General features: G+C 34.8%; 1 protein-coding gene across 2 annotated transcripts; it reads right to left on the reverse strand.

Moving 5' to 3' along the window:
* LOC109344233 lies at positions 1,395–14,874 on the reverse strand. 2 transcript variants are annotated; one of them, XM_019582906.1, is made up of 23 exons: positions 13,786–14,874; positions 13,274–13,389; positions 12,800–13,008; positions 11,776–11,895; positions 11,369–11,497; positions 11,162–11,287; positions 9,518–9,573; positions 9,323–9,422; positions 9,122–9,239; positions 8,812–9,021; positions 8,375–8,705; positions 6,736–6,829; positions 6,055–6,163; positions 4,778–5,043; positions 4,496–4,623; positions 4,124–4,358; positions 3,440–3,628; positions 3,005–3,294; positions 2,654–2,864; positions 2,310–2,552; positions 2,073–2,158; positions 1,832–1,983; positions 1,395–1,742 (listed from the first exon to the last, which is right to left on the reverse strand). In XM_019582906.1, exons 1-22 carry the CDS (start codon positions 14,625–14,627, stop codon positions 1,836–1,838), a joined length of 4,356 nt encoding a protein of 1,451 aa, XP_019438451.1. In that variant the 5' UTR covers positions 14,628–14,874; the 3' UTR covers positions 1,395–1,742; positions 1,832–1,835. The 2 variants fall into 2 exon arrangements, with proteins under 2 accessions (XP_019438451.1, XP_019438450.1); XM_019582905.1 differs by having other exon boundaries at positions 1,395–1,983.

Genomic DNA, 17,709 nt, shown 5'->3' on the forward strand with positions numbered 1-17,709 from the left:
CTAAGTTATGGTTCCTCCCTCTCTACTAAAAAAAAAATAAAACAAGAAAAAACTTGGAGAAAATGCGACCACCAAATACGTATGAAGGTACACGTAACTATGAAATCATCATTAATCATAATAGGGCGAAATTAATACACACCAAAAGGTACCACCGTACAAACTTGCCAACCAACCTACCTACTGATTTCCCCTTTTCCACTCCCCTCACGATTTGCTCACACAAATGCTACCTACAACCATCCTAATTTACTCCCTACACACATACTGAGATCACTTATCCCCAACAATATCACATTCCCTATTCCAGACTAATCAAATATTGTCACATAAATAAAAGATTTTTTTGTTTAAAATAAAAAGTAACGTTCTAATTAGTTTGGGAAAGAGAATGAGACAGTGTTAAATACAAGTGATCTCTTTCCCCTACCACACACACTGACTTCTGACAACCTAAACTATACATACCCCACTCAAAATTTTAACTGATACATATATGTTGTCCATTCTTTTGTGTCACTCTATGTGCCAAGAGATATGATTGATCAGAATAATATTTAATAATTATATTTCTAACTTCAATAATTTTTTCCCAACCAATCATAGATGATATATGGAATGGTACAAAAAATGGGATGTACTCCCATCCTTACTAAGTAGGATCTCTAGAGGAAAATTGTTATTTGTAGTTTTAAGGGCAAAAGTAACCCCTCACTACAAAAAATGAAAGAAATATCATTTCATCGTGTTTTTTCTTTAGTTTTTCATATCACTTCTCTCTCCAGGAGAGGATTCTGACTAATCCTTGACATGCACTAATGAAAGTTTTGAACATAATATTTTTACACCAATAGCATAAGCAATCACAGTCTTCAAAACCAACAATCATGTAATATAATGAAAGGGGATATGGTAATGACTATCCTAACCTGTTAAGGAATCAAAAGACAGACTATTTTTCGAAAATCACAGTTTTTAAAATACATCATTTTCAATACAAGGTTTCTTATCTTGAACTCCTTAACCGGACACATTAATAATTCCCTGATGAAAACAATAGTATATTCCACCGTCTGTTCTTTAACCAAGTTATGATCACCTTAAGCTAAGAACCCAAGTGAGACAAAATTTTCAAAATAATAATAATAAGAACATAAGTAACAGACAACAACTTTTTTATTATGATGTTAACAGAGGTTTTTTATATACGGGTGTGGAGGCAAGGCAAGTTAGTCTTAACTCCACACCCAACGTTTCAATCCAAACTCTACACCTAACTTGGGATAAACAATCTTAACCACAAGCAATATTCAAGGCCGCACAAATTGTCAACCCTACCACAGTACCAGAGTATTTTAATGAGCTACAAAAACATAAATATGGAAAAACGATAATATAATTAGCCAACCGCTCAAAGCTTAAATATTGTCCCAATAAATCCAATTCTCTGTTAATTTTGCTACATTTGAAGACTTCTGTCGGTTGAACATGACAACGTAGGCACTAGGGAGTTAAGACAAGTCAACAACTACAATGTATTCTAAAGAGTGCTTAAATACTTGATATTTACTCAGTAGGGAAATTCCAGGTGAATAGATTTCAAAAAAAGAAAAAGAAAAGCTATTGAACATTAGGTGTTACAGTAATGAATGCAACTACAACTTCTATTTTGGATTTCTGTAGTTCTATTTCACCCCACCTTGAGTTTTCCTACAATCTCTACGTCAATAGTTGACCTAACCTAGAGGACCATACTCAAATTGAACATGTTATAGATAAATAAAAGAGAAGAAAAAGGGGAAAAGTTATGTTGAATATATTTTGTGAACATACCATCATGACTGCCAGAACAGCTCAAAATCGTTACTATACAAGGAACGATCCTGAATTTCCAGATTTGCAACATGCCAATTGATGAGTTGAGACTGGAATAATTTACACAAAACCAATCCAGCTGGGAAAATCCACCATTCACTTTCATCCCTGTATCCACAAAGCATTTTCAAATAAAAAGATATACAACCAGATTTTCGCAAATAAACAGCTCTAATGGAAGCTAGGAATTGCCTTACATGCCAATACTCCATGGCTGAGGCTGTCTTTTACTGGAAGATGATTGAGAGCTGTAATGAATATATCCACAAAGAAATGCAACCACCTAATGAAAAGGATAATAACATAAGATCCCCAATCAAGGCTGAAAAACATAATCCATTCCACCCATATAAGGGAAAAAATCACTTGGCCAACAAAAATGAAATAAAAGGATCCAATAACACCAATCAGCTGAAATTTGATATAAAACTCACAACATTTACGAAGGATGTAAGATTCCACAAAGCATAAAGACGTGCAAGGCCTGCAGAACGCCTTGGTCCATGACTAAAGAGAGCGTTAATTCCGACAGGAAATGGGAGAAGAATGGCAAAAGGTAATATCAACAAAACAAGGAAGACATCCACCATAGCAATTGTATACAACTGAAGCAGGGTAAGTAACGCTAAACTAAAATCTCCTAGAAGAAGCATTGATATTACTAAACCAACAAGATCCTGCAGTCACGAAAAGGGGAAAATGTCTCAGCTATCAAATGATACAAGAATAAAAAACTTTATCTAAAAAATAAGTGAACAAAAATATCAATATAAGGTACCTGATGCCCAACAGGTTTAGTATTATGAAGTATAAAAGAGAGAAGATAAAAGATATCTCTCTTCTCATCAAGCATCTGCAAATTGTTTATATCTAAAGCAGCTCCTTGCGTCCTCCACCTCATATAGTTGTCCTCAATTCTCCCATGATGGCTTACATGAGCTCTGCTTCTTGGAAGCCCCGACAGATGGTCTTCCTTCACACTATGAACCCTGAATAACCAAAATATCAAATATCATATATAAAAACCATGCCATGGGTTTCTCTAGCATGTGATCAGAACATCATTTTTACAATATATCATAAAGATATGGCAAGTGTACAATAATGTGCCATGAGTATGAAGGATTACCCCAATCTTTCTTCAGTTATTAAAGCTCCATCAATACTTCCTCTAGTGTTAGGATGACCTTCTTCCTCGAGAGCATAAACTACAAGCCCATAGTGGCAATAACCACTATTTGTAGCCTGAAACCAGGCAAGATCAACTTGTACCTTATGGATACTTAATGCAGGATTGGCATGAGTCTCGAGCCATCTAAGGACAGGCTGAAATGTTACTCGAAGTCGTCCACGGCGAACTAACCGTAATTGTGCATTCAGCCCAGCAACCAATCGATACCAAGTTGTAGGTTGAACTGACTGGCAACAACATAAAAAATATGTATAAATTTTTCTATTAACAAAAAAACATATAACCAAGTTCTCTAAGAATGGAACAAAAAGTAACAAAAACATACAATGTGTACTTAAAAATGCAACTGTTACCCTAAATCAATAAACAAACCTGATTCATTAGGCTGGTAAGGATATTATCATTGTTAAGAGAGAATGGAGCCATGAAACTTCCATCACCTCCGAAAACCAATGACATTGGAAATCTATCAAGTAATCGAGAAGGAAGGTCCGTCCTCTTTTCATCCCCACCAAGAAAGAAGTCCATATATGCAAGCATCAAATCAGAGGTTGCATTGACCTACATAATTTTACACGTCAATTAACATAATGGCACAGCACCGACACTTACATTTACTCTGATCACAATTGAAATGAAAAATTGCAAAGCTATGGTTAACAATGACGTTCACACATCCAGTGGGAAAATATGATGAAAATATTATCTCATTAGCAACCAACATGCCCAAAAGTACTGAACCAATGACTCAGCCTGTCTACTTATTAAAATCGAATTGATAAAGATATGGTTAACAATGATGCAATAAACTAACTGGCATGAGTGACAACTACTATGATAAATCATGATTGGTCTAGTTATAGAATTACAACTAACCATTCATGACAGAAATAAAAACTAATCATTCAGTAAGTATATGTCTAGTTATCCATATTAATGCACACTAAGACAGGCTTAAGATCTGCACCTAAACCAAGATATTTCATTAACAAATCAATTGAATATCATCAAATGCTCATTGTTCACAGGTTCAAAATTAAGAAGCACAAGTCAAACCTTGATCCCTTCATAGAGAGCTCTAGAGCGGCAAGAACGAAGACAAGCATGATCATACTCTGAACGAACAAACTCACGCAAACGTTGCAACTTCAATCTCCGGCGACATTGTTGCCATGACCAAGCAAGGGGATATGCCAGAACAGAAAGAATGCTATATATTGCTCCCTCCCACCATTGATAAGCTGCTATATCATTAATCTCATCCACAAATGTATTGAATGCGCCCTCATAACTACAATACCAAATGTTCAAAGATACCCATCTCAATATCATAACCAAATAACATAAATTAACTAAACAAAACGGATGTCATCTTCAAATTTAAACCAGAGAATGTGCAAGGATCAAACATAAAAGATTTTTACTAACACAATATCCTGTATTTGTTCAGGAGGTGTATGTGGGAGATGCCAAGGCTCACTGAAAGTATTAGGCCCCATGAAGTACATTCTATGAACATGACTCTGAGATTCCTCAACTCTGTTCGTTTCCAAGACCTAGGCATTTCACAGAAGCACACCATCATAACATAAACAAGGATTTTAAAGAAGAGCAAAAACAAATTAGGGAAAGAGTCATACACGGATTCTACTGTTAAGGGAAACCTCACTTAGGAAAAAAATAAGAAAAAAATCTCAGTGGGATGGAAACCTCATTTAGTGACTCCAAGAAAGGAAAGGAGTGGTCTATTTGAGAACCATGTTGGGTGGGTCCTGGTGGTTCATCAACCCCAACAAATTTCATTCTTGCAACACTGAGCACCAGTGCCAATAGAACCGAGAGACCCGTTAGGAAAAGACCAAACAACCAAGGCCCACCAAATGTGTATATTAACTCTTCAATTGCTGTATAACAGTGTGGCATGTGATATCTGACTGAAATGCATTCATAAGGGCAAGGAGTTTCCGCAATACCACCTGTAGAAAGGGTAAATATGAAAATTAATGCACTGATATACCTGATATCATAATAAAGAAGGGTGTCCTTTAGTAGATACTATGCAGCAAAAAGGGGTATAACATTACCAATCCCCACATGCAAAAAACACGGGCATACTAATCGAACAACTAAACCTTAATCTTACTAGGTAGGACTGGCTACATGGATAGAAAGATGTCATAATGCTTTACCAAAAATTATGTTCATAGACAAAGCATTGGTTTCTAAATCTGTGTTAATCAATCCGCCTATGGTTTTTCTTAGCCTCCCTCCTCCTCTAGAAATTTTGCTAAACTCCAATTGATCTACACTTCCTTAGTGAGACTTCTAACGGTCTCTTTCACACATGATCAATGTGATTCTACTATCTTTTCTACAATACGAGTGACTTCAACTTTGTCGCTAATGCATTCATTTCTAATTCTATCTTGTCTAATGTGTCCACTCATCCATTGCATCATTCTCATATCTGCTACATGGAGTTTATTCTCTAGTTGACATTTTACCCCCTGATATTCAATCTCAAATAACATTGTGGGTCTTATAGTTGTGCAGTAAAATATCCCCTTAAGCTCGAGTGACACTTTTCTATCACACATGACACATGAAACATCCGCCATTTTATCCATCCCATTTGAATCCTATGGTTTATATATTGTTTAATTTCTCCATCATGTTGTATGATTGACCCAAGATACTTATATCTAATCACTTGTGTATGGTAAAATCCCCAGTTTTTACCTCCAGGGCAGATTTTGTCCGCCTCTAGCTAAACTTACACTCCATTTATACCATCTTGTGCTTCTAAAGCTTGTCTCCACCTTTCTAATTCCCATTTAATTCCTCTCTCGAATCTCCAATTAGGACAATATCATCCACAAAAAACATGTTAATCCTCCAACCTTCACAATATAATATTTCAATACAATAAAATCCTTCACTCTAGGCTGGGCAATTAATCATCCATTAAATTAAACTGTAAAATCTACCTCGGACTGAAATATAAACAGCACGATGAGGAAGCTCATTAACAGGACATTGGCGACAAAGTGATCTATCAGATCCAGTAACATTCTTGTAAGTGCCAGCTGGACATTCCTGGAGGCAAGCAAGAAGTAAGAAGCCTATGAATACATAATTTAGTAGTAGAACTGTAGAAGCATCAATTAATCATCACAAGATGTAAAATATAGGGGTAGTAACAGAACATGAGACAAAGGGTAAAAAACTCCTATTAATCTGCATAAGATTCCTCTCATCTTGTCAAAAGCAGAGATTGGCCTAAATATTGAGGCAAAGTGAAGCATGATGCATCAAAGCAGGGTAGCCTCAACAATATGAAGCCTGATGCACAAAAAAACTTGCAAATTTGAAATTGCAGCAAAAAGACCCAGTTTCACCTCTCAAATCTCAACTTCCATCAATACTTATTTGTAGTATATTTCATGTTCCTAATGTGTGTTTAGTTTTATAGTCACAGACAAAGAATCCTTCAACACCACTGTCACAACATCCTTTTTTCTTATTTTCTATCCCCATAGCATGCATGAGATCATTTTCAATATAACTTTAACTCGCTGTATACCCATGCATTTCCCATTATCATAACTAGGGCAGACATATATATACAGAATTATAACAGAATCAGGGAAATGGACAAACAAATATACCTCACAAAATGTACCATAGAGCCCTTTGGGGCAAGCCTTCCCAGTTATTGTCCCATTTTGTCCCGGTCCACCCTGGCCTTCACCCTTTCCTCCCCTATTATAACCAGATAAAATAAAATTCTGATATTATCATTATAAAATATTAAGAAAATGAAGGGCAGAAATTAAATTAAATTGCCAGTGCTAAAAGCCTAAAACAGAAAACAAATAAAATAAAATAGAAAAAAACGGGATTTATATTTAAATTTTCAGAAGTTTAGGTTGCCATCAACCCCCTGAAGGTGAACATGGTTCCAACCTAAAGGAGAAGTGATCACTAAGGGAAACATTACCATTAGCTGATACAAACCAGAAGCTAAAAGGCTATATTACCAATGCATAGAATATGCCTTCCAACTCAAACCCTAATAACAACTCCCACCACAAAGAAGGAGAATACATTGGCCTAAGGGATTAAAAGAAAACTTTTGCTAAACATCTGCACATCTCAAACATTTCAGGACATTTCTATGAGCACTGGGTTGCCCTTCCGCACTAGAGCAGTTTTGATGGTCCGGAAATTTTAGCAAGTGTAAAGAAGCCAAAATTCCGTGACAGTGTGCTAACTTAGATATTATTTGGTGTATCTAACTAGAGCACAATGCAAAAAAATTTTAAGGGTATCTCATTGTCCTTTAATTTGTTTTCGGGATAGGTTTATGTTCTTACTCTCTCGCTCGATTTCTTCGCAACATTGTTTGAAGGGAGAATCCAACTCTGATAAACAAAGGTATTGGGCAGCCTTGCTGTTAGAACTGGTAATCAAAGAATAAGGAAAAATTGATGCAGAACAAGAAGAAATCTACCAAGAATCCAATTGATTCAAGAGTAGAGTAGTATTATTGAATGAAGAATGTGTTACAAGAATTTATGGAAAGAAAGGTTCACTGATTCCCTCTGAATCAGTTGTAACAGAAACTGATTCCCTCTGAATCAGTTGTAACAGAAACTGATTCCCTATGAATCAGTTAGTTTCTACTTCTTATTTTCCAGCATGCCTAATGAGGTGTGCAAGCCTCTATTTATATCCTTCTAACTAACCTGAGTTAGTTATTTTCCTTCTTCCTAGCCAGCTGGCGCCTAACATACACATGTTTAATAACAGGCTTAGGCCTATTAGGGAGTCTACTCCTATCAATTGCTGCTTTCATAGTTTCCTTTCTCACTTTTACAGTTTTTATCTTTTCCCGACTCTTGACAATGCCCTATCCTTGTCCGGGTTGTACTTATCTCTTTAGTCATACCTTTCTTTTTTTATCACAAAAAATGAAGAACATCAGCTAACAGCCTTCTGTCAAGTTATTTTTTTTGCAAGGATGCGCCTATCTTAGAGGCTGCTACTATACTGATTAATATGGTAAATAATGAAAATTTACTCCATTAGAAGAGAAAGGATAACTACAAACAAAAAAAAGGAAAGTAACATCAATCGCAACTACAAATTAAATCCATCAGAAACTGGTGGCATTATAGCAATTTATTTTTGGGATAAAATGGCAGGTAGGCACTATAAGACAGATAACTTACTAGCTGATAGAGGTATTAAGATAATTAAAATATAAATAGTAGAATTGCAGCAAAAAATTTATTATAGTCATACCCAATATGAATGTCTCCTTTCACACTAGCAATGGGCTGATAAACATCTCCAGTGGGAATGTAAGACCAGTGAAAGTGAATTCTTCCACCACCTCCACCGCCACTTCCATTAAAACTGCTATATCCCCCCATGCTGGAAAGAATAGCTGATCCACCAACGGCCACAGTGTGGAGAAACAACAGTATAGTGCCACCAGATCCACCCCCAGGACCTCCGGTAAAATTATTCGCAAATTTTTCTTTTGGGATAGCTGGTTCAAAATTCTCTCCATCAGCATTTACAGAACCATGAATGGACAAACTTGACAAAGGATGTTCTAATGATCCAATAACTGCTCAACAGATATAAGACAAAAATGAAAGTTAAAGGACACACAGTGATAAATATCTTCCATTATTAAAAAAATACCCATTAACTGACCCCAAATATAAGCTTACCTATGATACCTCCCCCGGCAGTGGTAGCAACTGAGCTGTCATTTCCACTTCCACTACCAAGTTCACAGGGAAGATTTGCATGTCCATAAGAAATGCCACCCTCAACACAGTCATCGTTATAACATGCATCCCCACCTTTACCACCATGCCCACCGCCACTGCCAATACCATTACTTGTACTATTTCCGCTGCCCAAACCACCAGTACAACCTGCAAATTAATTTTTTTAAGACACAGAATGAACATAGAAAAAGCAAGGATATTTGAGTTAAAAAGTGACTAAAACCTTCTGGACAAGAAGGAAACATACCCATTCCAGAGGCAGAAATTATTCCTGAAGATTCAACAGTTATGGTCCTTGCCCTGTGGAAATGAACAACAGAACCTTTTATAAGGCCTTCAACAAGGATGTCCTCAACTCGGCAGATCTACATAAGCAACAGCAGAGCTTTCAAATATAGATGTATTAGCATAACTGAATTCACTACACTATCAAAACTTTAAAGATTACCTGAAGTGTGAAGGACAAGGATGAGTTCACATTGCAATCTTCAGGAGGGTGAAGTAATTCATAGGGGCAATCTTCATTGTTACAATAAAGCTTTGGAGTACTGGCAATCACAAAAGGATAGAAATTTTTCAGAACTTTAAAATAAAGCATAGAATAAAAGGTCAACAAATTATGATTGACAACATCCGAACATACACATTATCAGTTGTTGCATTCTCTAAGGGACCATGCAAGACAGATCCAGGCCCAACCTAAAAAGTTCCAAAACCAAACAAAGGTTTTAGAGTCAAGACCAATGACTTAACCAAAATACAAGCAAATACACAAGTATCAGTAACAGGTGTCACAATGATTCTATTTAAGACAAGAGAAAACTTGACAACACCCAAACCTAAAATCAAAAAGTGTTGGGAAAACCAAGAACAAATGCAACAAATCAATCATTTATCAAAGAGTCACCAGCCAATTGCACCCCAAAAATTATGCTAAAGAACGAGCAAGCACCTAATTGAAGCCCAGGATCCTAACATGATGTGAGTAGAGCTAATAACCATACAAGATTTTTCTGACCGATCATGCTCTCATAAGTATTAGAAGTCAGAATAATAAACACAAACAATTAGCTTAGTGGGGTTAGTTTTAGAAGTTTTAGAAGTCATAAAGAGGAGAAAATCGTACCATTGTGACCTAAATATACATTGCTAGGTGGTATTTGGTTGGAGCAATATGGTTAAATCTTAGAAGCAGTAGAATTTTTGGAGACTCATTCTCTTCTTCAGAATTTGTTGGGAAAGGGTTGCCTTTTTGGCATCCCTTTGATGCTCTACAAATCGCTTTTTGTGGGCTTTCTGTGGTAGCTTTGCAAAGGGATTGCCCTGCTTTGTTGCATTGCTCTACCTGCTAGCATAGTTGTTCCCCTTTCTTTTAAATCTGTGAGGTTTTCTTATCCTCTTCTCTTATACTATTATATTTTCTTCTAACGAAATTTCTTTATTTATCAAAATAATAATAATTTAGAAGCAGTAGTCACTGACGTTAGATCTGTATGTGATAGGATTGTCTACATGTTTTCTCTTTGATATACAGTTGAAGGTTTCTGAAGCTTAATTAAATTTTAGTGAGGTGAACAGATTTATAGTATCTGCTTTCTTTTACGAAATTATGTTTTTGTAAAGAAGGAAAATTTATCTTTATCCTTTCATTATTCTAAGAATAATAACAAACAACAATCAAACTTTAATCTCACTAAGTGGAGTCGGCTACATAAATCGAACAAACATCATAATGCGATATCATAAATCATGTTCATTGACAAAGCATTGATCTCTATATCTTTCCTAAACTTTTACATATAGTTTTTCTTGGTCTCCCTCTTCCTCTAAAAATTGTAATAACCACCATTTGCTCTACTCTCCTTAGTGTGGCTTCTAATTGTCTCCTCCACACATGATCAAACCATTTAAGGCATCATTCTATCATCTTCTCTACACTAGGAGTTAATCCAATTCTCTCTAATACATTCATTTCTAATACTATCTTTTCTAGTGTGTTCACTCATTCAACATAACATTTTCATCTCTACTTCGTGCAGTTTATTCTCTTGTTGATATTTTACCACTTGACATTCACTCTCATATAACATTGTAAGACTTATAGTTGTGTGGTAAAACTTTCCCTTAAGCTTGAGTGACATCTTTCTATCACATATGCTACCTAATACACTTCGCTAATTCATCCACACTGCTAAATGGAAGTTAGTCTACTAAAAAGAAAAGAGGCCGGCAGGTTCATTAAAAGACTGCACAAATGATGAGTTTAAAAAATAAAACAATGCCTCACGTGAATGCTATAAAACAAGGATAAAACCAAACGTTGTGCTTCAATACAATCCCCTGGTCCTGACAAATTAAGTAGACCTTGTCCATGAACTCCAAGGTTTGCATTAGAGTGAATCACAGAGGACTCCTGTTAATAAAAACAGATGTGTCAAATGTGAACAACATAATATATGCAATAATATTGTAAAGTGAAGGAGTTGTTAAATACCCTGAGAACAATCAAATTACTAGCCTCAAGCAAAGAAGTTGCCACGGCTAAATCTTCCCCGCCATCTATGAGCATTTTTGAGTTCCACATCAAGAACATTTTTACAGTCATGCGAAGGGCTCCATATACCTTTATCATACAAATTAAATGAATGTAATGCATAAATTGAAGACATTGGATCAGACTAGCAGTAGTTTGAAAATCAAATAAATAACTAGTGTCAGCTTATGTCTGATATTCTCATTTATGTTTAGTAGTTCTTGATAAAACAGGTAACAAAAATCAGGGGTATATGAGTCAAAGTTTTAAAGTACAATTCAAATATGTAATAAATAGTGGAACTAAGGCTTGACAATGAATCAAGAAATAGGATCTACAAAACAAACGCGCAGAGAGGTTCCAGCTACCTTTAGCACAGAATCACTCATCAAAAGTTCTTCAGCCAATAACTCAAACTCTGATGTAGCATAGTGTCGCAGCCCAAAGCTCAACACCCCACCCTGCAAGAGACTTATCTGTCCTTGCACCTATATAGTGAATAAGAAATGAAACAGATTAGTTGAACTGATATCCTCAAAAGCCAAATATTTATTCATGTCAGGTTAAATTAAAAGGGAACAGCATCACAATGCAAAGGGGAGAGAGGGAGGAAGCTTCAGTTTTTTTCTTCTTTTTTGGAGGAAAGAATTGTTTAATTACAAAGGGAAGGGAATACGGAAACAGAAAATAAAGCATCTTCTAAGAAGCAGCCAACCAAAAATACTAACAAATAAAATATAACACACTAAGTTCACATGATCACATCAGCAACAAGAAAACTATTCAAAAACTAAATAAATTATAATTAAAATTCAACAATACGGGAAAAGGAAATATATGGATTTAAAATAATATATGGTTAACTGTACAAGCCAATATCAAGCAAGTGGATCAAAGGCATATCAAATACACGGACTCCAGTAAGTTAAGGTATTTGTTGCTTCATTCTTGCTATCTACAACAACAAAATTCAGTGATTTCAGGTTCTCCATTTAGTTAAAAATATGGGACATTTGCTCCAGCAATTGTCCTCTTTGAGGGAGACAACTTTGGCAATCAAACAACAAATATTACACTTATACCTCAGTTGGTACATTGAATGAAAGAGGACTGATCAGAATTTTGCATATATGTAGATTCATGGAACATTGAATTCTCTGCTCATTCAGTTCAATCAGATGATTTAAGTGATTTTTTTTTCTTCTTCAAATGTTTCATTCCAGGTACTCATACATGTACATGCCCACATGTTTTGTTTTTACTGATGAATTTCAAAAATGATATAAAAAACTTGAAGAGAAATAAGGGAGGAAAAGGATATATCCGTAGACAAATAGAAAATGGGCATTAGGATTATCCAACAACTAGTTTATAGATCTGAACTTGACAGACCTGTACACGACTCCAAAGCAAAGGAACCGTGGCCCTAGCCTTATTTCGAACATAAACATTAACCCAGAGAGGTTGATTAGGAAAATCCAAGAGCAGTGTCTCTGTATCCGTTGTCAAGTTTAGGTTATCAACTGAAAGGCTCCGAGGAACTGCATCATAAAGTGTCCCAGCACCACCAGCATTTTCAGGACAGCCAAGGCTATCACCCCCTGAAATAAGAAATCGATATTAACGCAACTAATGGTAAGTTTGGAGTCCAAACACAACAATACAGTCGAATAAGAATTTCAATATCTTTTGATGATAAGCCGAAGGGATGGACTCATTAAATTAGTTAGTGATCTCTCACCATGTTAAACTGTATAAGGTATATATTAAGAGTTCAGCATACATGAGTACTTAATTTGTAAAACAAGGTTTTCTGCAAAGTATATATAGAAAGAGCTAACCAACGGGAACACATAAAATCCTCACCATGAACATATATTTTGGGCTCCTCATGCCTGCTAAAAACTTCAACAGAAACTCTGCCACCGCCACCACCAGCGAAACCATCACCTCCACAAGCACTTATCCTTCCACTACCAATCCTGCTCTTTAAAAGAACATAACATTGCAATGAAAAAGCATTTAAGTATTAAATCATGTAGCTCCAAATAAGTGTCAGCATATGCAATCTTACTTTAAAACTAGAATGAAACATAAAATAGTAAATCCTCATTTCAGTCTTCATATGATTTTATTGCCACCAATTAAGTCTTCAAGACCTTAAAATGACCATTGTGGTGAGGCTTTAAATCTTTTAAGGACTTAATTGGTGACAAAAAGTTTCAACTACCTATCTGACAACTGTATAATCTACTGATTTGAGGGTTTAATCAAGCATATAATAATGTCAATTTAATTAGTTCACATTCAATAAGAACATGCTTAAATTAAACCAAATAAAACCAAAATAGGTAACAAATAAATGAATAACTTATTACATTCTATAAGCCTTGATGTAGATGCTGCCTCCAGATCCACCTCCCCCTTTGGGTCCGGCATAACCTCCATCAGCCAAAAGACTTGCATTCATCTCGAGAACTTGATGAACAACCATCCAAACACGCCCACCACCCAATCCACCATAATCACACTCCTTGCTCGTGGACCCGCCCTTACTCCCGAAACTATCCGGTTTCTGCAGTGTAGCCCACGCATATGCATCGCCTCCCCAGACATCCTCCGGCAGCTTTGTCGAGTCAACCAAACAGCTCGCACCTCTCCCACCGTGTCCTCCACCACCACCCTCGATCCCTTGCGGTGTGCCACTAGTCTGCGGAGGAGGATCGCCGGCCATAGCAGTATTGTTCAACAAAGTACCGTTCTCGAAAACCACATTCTCCGCCTCCAATTCAAAGGCTCCGGTGACGATCGAGGCGTTTGTTCCTAAACTAAAGTTACCGGTGACGTTAACAGTTATCATGCAGCCAGGAATCTCACAATGGAACTTCACTCCAGGGAGGATGTTAAAATTTCCCTTCCCTGCTATGTACACATCGCGAGTGAGGTTCACATCGCTCACTATCTTGCACGTTGTGTCCATAGATCCTACGCCGCCGAGATCATCGACGCACGACACCGACGGCGGGTGAGGTGGCGGCGGCGGCGGAGCCGGAGGAGAGTAGTCATGGTGAAATAGGTTCCAGTTAAAATCAAAATCAGTTATCGAGAAATCACGCTCAAGTTCATCTCGCGTGGTGGATTCGTCGCCGGAGACGGTAAAATCGACGGCGAGGAAGAAGATGATGACGGCGAAGAAGAAGAAGAAACGAAATCGAGGCATTCTCTTGCGGCGATGGAAGTCATTACATTGAGGAGAAGAGTTTTGACATTCGGAGAATTTTGAAGTGAGAGAGAAATGCGCGATGAGAAACGTAACGTAGAAACCCTAATTGTTCGGTGCGTGTGAGAATTTGAATGAGAGTGAAAATCGAAGTTATATATCTCTCTGTGAGAAGATCGAATGGGAATGAAAGAGAAGAAGAAAAAGCACGATGGTGTTGTTGATCGGTGAAGAGCCAAGTTTTAATTTATTTAATTCATTTTCTCCTGGTAATAAATGGAAGAAGAAGAAAAAAAAGGAAGTTATCCAATGTGGTTGGAGTTATGTGATCCTCTGTGTTCTACTCTTTTCATGTATAAGATATTTATTGATTAAATTAAACAAATTTAGTGTTTGATGTTCAAAAAGGCACTTTCAATAAAAGATTTCCAAAATGGGGGAATAGTAACTCTTTGTAATAAATCTATTTTTTTTAGAGAAAAAAAACAGAAAATCAAGTATAGCATTTACTTTATTTCTTAAAAAACTTTTGAAAACTGTAAGTCAATTTAATAATAATAACAATAACAACTTTAAATAGAAAAAAGAGCATGTGGGTCTGAAAACACCATTAATTAATTATGGTTTATATTTTCTTCATGCAATGGTAAAAGTCTCACTTCTTCATTAATTTATTTATATGATTGAAAAGGTAACTTATTTATATTATTAGGTGCAATTTGAAAAGAACTGAATTTTTGCTTCAATTTTAGGATTTAAAACAAAAATAATACAAATGGGAATGATATGTTGATAGTATAAAAAAATTATATTATTAATGCATAGATTTTAAAATCTCAATTTTATATATAGATATATAAACTACACTTTGATCAAACCCTCATATTGTTAAATACTAGATTTTTTTTTTGGTAGGGGACTGAATCTCCCTTGTGGAAACAGTGGATATTTTCTAGCTCCACAGAGTCATATGCCACTTTAAAGAAGTGGGGACACACTTCAGACTAATGGAATTAATTAACGAACGAAAACAAATAGAATTAGAGAGTGAATACAACATAAAGAACAAGTTATGGGTAGAAAAAAATTGGTAGGAAAAAACAAAGACAAGGGATAATTTTTTCTTTTTGCACACCAAAAGTATCTCATTATCATATGCTTAAGAATTAATCTCTTTCAGAATACGTAGTTGTCTTTTTCAATAAGTATTGTTCTTTAACCTTTTGGTCTTTCTAAGATCTAGCAGGATCTTATATAACTAGATCAACGTCTTGTATCGTACTAGACCAAATGTGTTAGTCTAATGACGTAAGTCTATATTAGATCACCAAGTATCATATTAGATCAAATGTTAAACATTCAATTCTTATGAGTAATATTAACACTTATTAGAAGAGACAGTCATACAATCTAAAAAATGATTAATTTTTATGATTGATTATACCACAAAAATTAAGTTTAGAAGGGAATGTCCACTTTGATGTGTAAAAATTTCATGCATATCAATTTAAATTCTAAAAAATAAAAATTCAAAATAGTCGAAAATGCAAAAGTTAAAATATTTCTTGATGGGAATTAAAGTGATAAAAAAATTATTCATGAAAATAATAAATTGGTTCAGACAAAAACTTGAGAAGAAAATATATTTTCTAAGATTAATTGAGGTTATTCTTTTTTTTTTTTTTGTTATTTAGGTTAAATTCTATTTTAATCATATGTTTTCATTTGGAATAATCGAGAATTAAAGAAATCGTATTAATATTTGATAGAAAAGATATGTAGTGTTCAATGATTTCCCATCCAAACAAAATCACATCATTGAAGAGTACGTGTGGTTTTATAAAAAATAATAATAGTTCTGTGCACGATTACAGAATAATATATTGTGCACGATTCAAACAAAATCACATAAATGATTTTAGGTAAGAATAAATTAAATCTGGTTGTCATAGTAATAATAACAACCACATTATTTTCTCACTCTTACCGACCGATATTTAAAGTATAATTAATGCTATTTAATATTTGTCTGCATCAAGTCGACAATTTTGGGAATGATAATAACATGAAGGTTAAAAATTGATTTGTTCTAGTTACCAAAATAAATTGAATGGTAATAACAAGTTATACTTAAATGCTTTGTATTTGTTCAATCGAATTCCCTATTCTTTTAGTTTGTCCACACTTCTATTCCAAAATGTAAGATTTCATGCATCATTAAACAGATTTTTTCCACTTACTTTGAAGTAAATAAATCCCTTCACTTAAACTTTTAACTAAATATATAAGAGTATAATATATAGAGTAAATTACATTGACACCCCCTGAGTTTTAGTGAAATTACATAAACCCCCCCTCACTTTTCTACACCTACACAAACCTCCCCTATTTTTAAACTTTCATTATATTAACCACCCTGCATAAGAAATAAGTGTAATCTTTTAAACAAAAAATGTGATAAATGCAATTAAGTTAAACAAAACATGATATATTGTGGAGACACGTCCAAATAATATATGACTCAATATTTCTTTATTATTTTTGGTTCGTTAAACTATATTATAAGAATAATTTGAACAATATTTCTTTAGAATTGTTGATGCATTTTGTAACAAAAAATAATAAAGATACATTGATTTGTATATTATTTAGATTTGTCTACACAATATATATGTTTTGTTTAACTTAATTGCATTTATCACATTTTTTGTTTAAAAGATTACACTTATTTCTTATGCAAGGGTGGTCAATGTAATGAAAGTTAAAAAATAGGGGAGATTTGTGTAAGTGTAGAAAAGTGAGGGGTGGTTTATGTAATTTCACTAAAACTCAGGGGGTGTGAGTGTAATTTACTCTAATATATATTCATGGGTGCAAAAAATCATACATAATTATTATGTCATTTATAATTTATTTTTATTATTTATATTTAAAAGTTACTAATAATTAAATTTTAATGATAGATGTTACAATAATAGTATAAAAAGTTCTTATCGTGAGTGTAATAATCTTTTTTCTCACTATATAATTTTCAACCAATTAAAATAAGTGATATATGAAATGAGAACTTTTGGGATATGAG

The sequence above is a fragment of the Lupinus angustifolius genome, chromosome LG03 (genome assembly GCF_001865875.1).
Source record: "Lupinus angustifolius cultivar Tanjil chromosome LG03, LupAngTanjil_v1.0, whole genome shotgun sequence".
Classification (NCBI taxonomy): Eukaryota; Viridiplantae; Streptophyta; class Magnoliopsida; order Fabales; family Fabaceae; genus Lupinus; species Lupinus angustifolius.

Bases quoted from the DNA above. Each gene is read 5' to 3' on its own strand.
- LOC109344233 (XM_019582906.1), bottom strand. From the start codon at position 14,627: ATGCCTCGATTTCGTTTCTTCTTCTTCTTCGCCGTCATCATCTTCTTC. The intron at 6,830-8,374 runs GTATGACTATAA...TGGTTATAATAG, and splicing joins AAAGGAGACATTCATATTGG to GGGAGGAAAGGGTGAAGGCC. The intron at 3,295-3,439 runs GTTTGTTTATTG...TGTTGTTGCCAG, and splicing joins TTACCAGCCTAATGAATCAG to TCAGTTCAACCTACAACTTG.